Source organism: Corvus cornix, chromosome 12 (genome assembly GCF_000738735.6).
Source record: "Corvus cornix cornix isolate S_Up_H32 chromosome 12, ASM73873v5, whole genome shotgun sequence".
Classification (NCBI taxonomy): Eukaryota; Metazoa; Chordata; class Aves; order Passeriformes; family Corvidae; genus Corvus; species Corvus cornix.
The window spans coordinates 15,076,813-15,084,642 of record NC_046342.1 but is presented as its reverse complement, the minus strand read 5'-3'; the positions used below and the strand labels follow the sequence as shown (position 1 = coordinate 15,084,642).

The 7,830-nt window shown below is 48.2% G+C and overlaps 1 protein-coding gene across 1 annotated transcript in view; it reads left to right on the top strand.

Moving 5' to 3' along the window:
* The first annotated feature begins 7,251 nt into the window (after positions 1–7,251).
* Positions 7,252–7,830, top strand: part of LRIG1 (leucine rich repeats and immunoglobulin like domains 1) — a 90,120-nt gene continuing 89,541 nt past the window's right edge. The window contains 1 exon segment of the mRNA XM_010390404.4: positions 7,252–7,830. Within this exon segment, the coding sequence (XP_010388706.2) occupies positions 7,252–7,830 (579 nt within the window).

Here is a 7,830-nt window from a genome sequence, read left to right as displayed (position 1 = left end):
GTTGGAGAGAGGAGAGTTCACCTCTGCTGTGGACAGCTGTGGTTCAGGGGGAAGGTTTGTGTAGCTAAGGGCTTGCGCAACATCAGGTGGTAGGGAAGGAGTTCAGCTCCCCTTCCTCCTCTCAGCAAGCCTGGGCACAGGGCATGTGGCTCTTTACTGCATTGCTTCCAGCTGGAGTCAGTGACTGCAAAAACCTCATCACAAGGGGGGTAAGTGGAAGGTAAGAGTAGCATTTTTTGTTTTCTTCTTCCAGTTTTCCTGTTTGGGGGTTCTGTTGGATGTTGCTTGTTCCCTAAGTTGTCCTCAGGAAGAGCTCTCTCTCTGTGCCCTAGGAGTAGAGGATGCTACCATAGCTATGTGAGGAGCAGAGGGGATTGGTTGGTCTGCCTTTACCTTCAAGGTGTCTGATTATGGATTCTCCAAAAGAAAATATTGTCCAGGGTAACCAGAATGGAGAGGCTCTGGCCAAATGGGATGAAAGGGAGTAATGTAAACCTCTTGGAGAAAAATATGAAAGCTAAAGAACAAAAAGAAATCCTAGCTGAATTTAGCTCCTGTCTGGAGCAGCATGTGTAAGGCTAAAATCTCTATGTAGTTTCTTCTAATCTAAGAGACAAATTACATCATGGTGGAGTGTTCTGGTTTTGTGGGGTTTTTTTCTCTTTTTTAAATTTGGGTGGCAGGGGGCATAAGGCAACTTGTGCCTCTTCAAACAGTCCTGCCTCAGATCACAAGCTGGTAAGGGATTCAATCTCATTATTTCTGTGTGAGCTCTACACTGCAGTGTGCCTTTCTGTAGAGCTGATGGCAACAGCATCTTTAAGGCAAAAGGAATGCAATCCTCCTGGGATACAATGGAAACAGTTGTTCTGCATCCCTGGAACTTCCTGTGGTCGTTCACATCTTGTGGGAGGTGAAGGCGTGTTCTGAGAAATGGGTGTTGCTGAAGACACTGAGCTTATGTACAAATTCCAAACACCCGTCACTGAATCCGTGGACAAGGTTGTCCAGCTACTGCAACGATGGCGTGGTGATGCCAGAGACTCATTCATGTGCCATGGCAGGCTCTGAGAGAAGTTTGAGACATTTTCCATCTACTTGCTTCCCCTGTTTCTAATTAGTTATGGCATTGGCATAAACTGGGATCTGTGTCTATTAAGCCCTCATCTGCTCTTCCTTATTCCCACATGAAATCATAATCCTTCATGCCATCTCAACTGTGCATTATGGGAGTGATTTAGGGTGCCTCGAATTGGAGGATAACACCTCAGGTACTGAACAAGTAGAAGAACTGTGGAGGAAAACAAGTCTTGTGTTACACACTGCTGCTAAGAGCACATGTGTTGGCACAGGGAGACCAATAGAGGAGCAGAGGGGAGGCTGATGTATCCACAGAAGAATTTGAAGAACAATCATGAGATTTTACACATGGCAGATGTCTAAGATATTTTGAGAGATTCTTCTCAGAGCCTCTAAGCCACAGCAGGGCTCTGCCACATATTTTGTTCTTCATATAATGATGCTGTGCCATTTGTATTGCAGGATTGATGCACTCCTGGGTGGTACCAGCAGGATAAGAAGTGTGGTTAAGAGTTGGCTTCAAGGGCCAAACAGAAATATCAGCCTGCAGCTCAATCCCTAGCCAAGAATGAGGCACTCAAGCAAGGAAACAGATTTCTTTCCTAAACAAGGGATCAAAGTATGATGAAGCAGTGGACAAATCTTAATATCTTCCAGCCAGATGAAGCAACAAGAGACAGTTTGGTAGTAACAGCCCATGGTAATCACAGAGGCAGTAATTGAGTCCCAATAAAAGTTGTCACAAGGTATCTTGCCCCACTTCCAGCATGGATAAAGATCAAGGACAACAGTTGGGAAAAACTAGCTCTGACCTGTAAGGCAGGGCTTGCTTGCCAGATGCTTCCGAAGTCTGGCTGCTGTGGTCACTCTGCAATCATCTTCCTTTAATTGTTATATGGGATCTGGACCTCTGAGGACAGCCCTAACTTGTGCAACCCTCAGCTAAACTTGCCTTGAAAACCCTGCCAGGCAGAGACCACCCCTGCTGATGGTGCCCTTCATCTGCAGAATAAAGACTGGACAGTGAGCTATTAAATAAATATTCAGCTTCGCAGTTTTTTTCAGAGGGCACCCTGCATTTGTTCCATGTGGACTTTTCCTTATCTGAGCCCACAGAGAGGTGGGGGTTGTTTTGGGGCAGGATGAGTTACCTTTGTTTGCCATGGAAGTCAACAGCCATCAGCAAGGAAATACAAACTTTACTCTGGAAACAATTTAGAGCTCATTACTTTTATTAGGCAAGCTGGTGGCTCATTTTCCCACTTACATTGAGGCAAGAGCTTACAGCAAAATAAAGCATCTACTGTTTTTCAGCTGCACATGGAGTCTCTAGACCTTTCTAGAGACTTGTCCAGAGTGAAGAAATAATCTTGATTTAAAGCATCCCTATCTGAAAGAGAAGTTAAACTCCTCCTCCAATATTTCTAATTTTTTTTTTCCATTATTCTCTGGGCAGGGGCAGGTGACTCCAATTTGATCTGCAGCTGGATTCCAGCTTCCTTGCTCCACTTGCATCATTTCATCTAACACATTCCTCTGGGGCTGCAAGAATGTCACTCTTCCATCTCAGCCTAGAGGTGAGGGCAACGAGAGGAGGTTACACCATGTAATTATGGTTATTATGCCAGTTAATAGAACTCCTCATGGCATAAACACTGTTAGCACTAGTCACTGCTGGGAATAGCTGTGTCTCCAGCTCTGCTCCTGCTGTTGGAGGCTTGGCACAGATCTGAGTCCAAGTCCAGATCTGAAGAGCAAAGCCCAAAGCCTGCCAGCTCGCACATGGGGCCAAATCTCTCCCTGGGCTTGGGCAAACTTCTGGATTTTGGAGTTCAAGAATGGTTAGTGCAATGTTATGCTGAAATGTGTCATCCAAGCAGACAGTGTTCAGGCTTCAGGTCTACCAGCTTTCTTCCTGCTCTTGGAGTCAATCCATTGCCTTGTCTACAAAAAAAAAAAAAAAAAAGCTTTTAAGCAAATGAGTGTAATCTCCAGGTTTGAGTATGACAGGTTTACACTCAAACTTTCACTCTTATCATGTATTTTGCCCATCCAATTGGCAGGCAACATTCTAGTGTTAACAGTCCATTTCTTTCTCCCTTCTGTCTTGACAAGAAACTGCTGTCATGCTATTTTGATAGTCTGCTTTTAGAAAGATGAGACAAATACACACACACTTATACAACAGTTCAAAAATAAATCTTTCAGGATGGGGAAAAAAAAAAAGAACCGGAGGTGGCAAAGTTGTGACAGAACTTGGATTTAATTAATTGGATCTAGTTATTTGCACCATTTTTTGCTAACTGCCTGTGCTATCCTGGGCTGAGAGAACAATTTAACCCATTGCCTGTGAAAAATGAAATGACAGCAGCTACTCAAGTGAACTTTCACATTAACAAAGCGTGCTCTGGTCTTGATCAAAGACTGTATTCCTGGAGGACCAGAGTTCAAGCACCAGCCTCTAACTTCAAGAGAAGAAAAGGTTTATGTGTCATTGCAAGGTAAACTTTCATGTCAGCACTGTTAGTGACCCTACACTGAAGCTTGATTTTGATCATCTCTTTCTTTAAGTCTCACTATCATTTGCTGCCTCCTGCTAAGCTGAATTGGCTTCACCCGTTTAAGCAGTGAGAAGTAATGTTATCACAAGTCATTGCTTCTAGGCACTTATGGATCACGTCATGCATCTTGCAGGTTGTACCAACAGAACAAGCTCTGAGGAGCAAGGTTGAGATCCAAGAGAGACAAGAGACCAGTTTTGGGTGGCAACAAGCCATAAAATTGTCCTTGTGGATCTGGTGTAACCAGAACATATAATAAACCTCCGGAATGCTGATGCTGTGGTTGATCTGGTCATACCAGAGAAACCATCTCTAGCAACCTGGATGGCAGGAGCCAAATCATGAGCAGCTAACACCAAAGGCCATTGCTAGACATGTATTAATGTGACTGTTGCTGTGCTGAATAATCACTGTGACTTTGTACACTGTCCACAAAACACCTGCTGAAAACTTCTTAAGTATTTGGCACCATGATAATATTTGTTGACACCCCAATGCACCAGCTTGACAATACAAGGGATTGTAGCCATGGCATCAGTCATTTACACCCATTCGTGTTGGGTGTAAAGCCACCATGAAAGTTATTAGAAGAAGACAAATGTTGTTACAGAGGAATTTGTAGCCCTATAGATAGAAGTGAATGGAGAAGAGAATGAAAAATGTCAAATGCAAGGATAGCCAACATGAGCAAAGGTCCATCCTTTTCTTTTTCACTGCCTCCAACTTTCAGCCTGCCCCAGAAGAAGTCAAATGCATCCTTCCCAAAGCCTGACAGCATTGCCATTGTCTTCCATCCAGTGTGACACCTCTGGGGTGCTCTGCAGACCACCAGGGCTCCTCCTTAATGCTGCATCTTGCTCTGAAAGTCAAGGCACCTGTGAAAAGCGACTGTAGATCCTGGGTGGTTAGTAGACACAAACTTAGTTCATGTTGAAGATGAAGGGTGCCCCGAGCCCAGGGCTCGTGTGAGTTCTTGGCTGTGCCCCAGGAGCGTGGGGTTGCCTAAGGTGAGTCATCTGGGGCTGCTTCCCCAGCTGTAAAGCAGGATAATACTTCTGTTCTCACCTCAGTTCGTTTTCTCTGTTTAGATTTCAAGCTCCTCAGGGCTGTGTCTGATACATGTATGTACAGTTCCTAGCTTAACAGAGTCGTGATCCAAACTGAAGCCTCCAGGCACTCCTGGATATTATATCATTGCTAATTTCACAAGAGGTTGCAATCAAATTCCTGTATAGGGGAAAAAAACTTAAAAATCCCAGAAAGGAATAAAGAAAGCTATTAAAAAATGAGGAACATTTTTGCTGAAGTGGAAATAATGGTACTTTGTCCCAAAATGTATAAAATATGTATTGCAATTAAATTCTCTATTGGTGAATTGCTCTACAATTAAAAAACACAGAAGCTTGAGTGAGGCAATTAGAATAATAGTAGAGTGTTAATTATAGCTTGATGGATTCTGCATGCTGTCAGCAATTACCTTCCAAGTGTGCACTTCTGAACCAACTCCAAATCCACAAAAAGACACCGGCAGAATTAGAAGTATCTTCCGTGTTGGCATGCCTTTGCCATTTTAAAATTTGTTTTCATAAATACTTCTGTAAGCTATTTAATTAGATTTAATGAGGTTTGAGGAAGAAACATCCTCCATGCTGCATACAGGCTCCATCACAGGCATTGACTCAGGGATGAGGGAGAGCACAATTCCTACCAGCTGCTCTTATTTTCCGTGCAAGGGTATCTTGTGCACATCTGAGATGATTGGACCCAGGTTCCAGCAGAATTGCTTCTAGCTTTCTGTTTTATAAAGGTTATCTAAAACTCTCTCTCTCCATGGGAAACCCCATACCTACCCTCTTGCTCTTAAAAAATATTAACATGAACTGTTAAGGTTAATTGAAAGGCCTGGTTGTCAAATCTGAAAACACTGTAAAAGAAGCAAAAGGTCTTTTTATTTCTATGATTCCTTCCCCCACTGAGAAGAAGAAATCCTCTCCATAAAAGTGCTTTTGGGTCCAGCAGAAGACTTGACTGCTGTCTGCGTCAGGCAGCTGGCTGTGTAAGCTAGAAAATCCCTGTGCATTGTCTCAGATGAAATTCAAGGTTCCATTGACCAATTTGTACGAAATCTAAAAGACAAGAATAGGCACGGGGTGAGAATGTCCTCATCTAGAGTGATAGCTTCCCAAAAACGTGTCTCTTCTCACATCTTCCCTATCATCATCAAGGTAGCATTTCATCACCACAATCACTGATGCTGATGGTCAAGAAAGACCTTGCAAGATTTTTGCCCAGTTTTAGGACTACGGGCAGGAATACTGAAGCCCAGGCTTTGAAAGCCAAATTGCTCATCACTCTAAAGGCTGGCTTGTCGCCTGCATTCCTCTTCTGTCAGTTGCTGATAATGCTCCAGCGTGCTGCTTTTTCTTGCTGCTGGCTCTTACACATGGGCATGGAGAACAGATGTGCCTTCATCCTCCTCATGAGACTTGTGAGGCTGCCCAAACTCCACATTCTGCATGGGGAAGAGACACTGAGGCTTTGGCATGGGACTCTGACAACCTGTGGGCCAAATGGAGTTTCTTTGGTTGGGCTTATCAGCAAATTCAACATCACACCCGATTTTTTTGTTCAGCTGAATCAATCTATTCTCTAGGTGACACCAATCCATCTTTGATGACTTTCAGGAATTTGTACATCTTGGGTCCCACTCTGAGCAGCCTGAAATGCCACTGCCCTTGTGCAGGCTGTTTTATGGCAAGAGATACATATGATGAACAGCATGATTGAAGCATCCTGCAGTGCAATGCCCTGTTCTGTTACAGGACGGAAATACGGCTCTGTCCCTGCGCTGAGGAGGAATCTGCAGTAGAAGGTTGCAAATTTAATCGAAGGTAGTGGAAGCAGGATTGGGCTGTGATATGTGTTTCTTTCCCTAAAATATCCCCCTTCTCCCCACGCAACTCCTGCTGTAAGGGGTTAAATCACACTCCCGCCTGCCGTGGGTGAACACTCCGTGAGCTTCCTCCCCTAAATGTTGTGTTGGGCCACATCCAAACTTGACCAAAGCCAGTTGGATGCTCTCCACTGAGCTCGGGAGCAGCCTCTAAATCGAGTCCTCAGAGCGCATCGCTGCTCCAAAATGAGTTGTGCCCGTAATGCTCTTGGTGCAGCTCCCTGGTGAGTCACGCTTCGACCCGCTTTGGGCTGCCTGCTCCTCTACCTCTGCCGTGTGCTGGGCTTCCACGCCTAAGGGTACATTTGGGAAGTGCAGCCTCTGCTTAGGTGTGGTCTGGAACACGCGTGAATACCTGATCCGCTCCTGCCACGGGGTCGTGGCGGGACACGCGTGTCCCTGTGGAGTGCAGTCCCACGGCCGTTTCGTGGCGTCCGGAGAAGGACACGCCGGGGTGCAGGGATGCCCTCAGGCCCTGGTGTTCCAGCAGATTGTCCAGATTTACGGGAGGGAGCGTTTTGGTGCGCGGGGAGCGAGCGCCGGGCGCGGCCCCTTTAAGAGGGGCAGCGCGGGGGGGCAGCGGCCGCCCGCGTTCACACCTGGAGTGGGAAAGGGGGGCGGGCCCCGGCGCCCGTGATTGACGGGCCACAGGGGCCAATGGGACGCCGCGGCGCCGCGCGGGAGGGGCTCCTGCCCAATGGCGGCGCGGCGGGGGCCGCCCGGCAGCCAATGGGCGGGCGCGCGGGGGCGGCGCGGCTACATGTTGCGGTGTCGCCAACGTGGGTCCGCGGCGAGCGGCGCTCGGGGCGGGCGGCTGTGGCGGCGGGTCTGACCCCGCGGGAGCGCACCGGGACGGCCAGCGCCGGCGCCCGCCGAGCCCGAGCCCGAGCCGTGCGGCGCGAAGCAGGAGGAGCAGCAGGAGGCGCTTCCCGCGGCGGGGACGCGGACTCGATCCGCCCGCCAGTGCCCGGTGGATGCCGGTGCCGTAGCGCCCAGCGGGGCCGGCGGCCGAGGCGATGCTGCGGGCGGCGGAGCGGCGCTGAGCGCCTGCGGCGTGAGCGCTCCTGCCGCCTCCTCCCGCCGCGGACGTTCCCCGGTGCCGGATACAAAATGGCGCTGCCGTCACGGGCGGCGGCGGCGCTGCTGCTGCTGCTGGGGCTGCTGGGCTCGGCCGCTGCCGGCTGCCCCGCGGGCTGCGCCTGCGGCGGGGACGCGCTGAGCTGCGGCGGGGCTGGC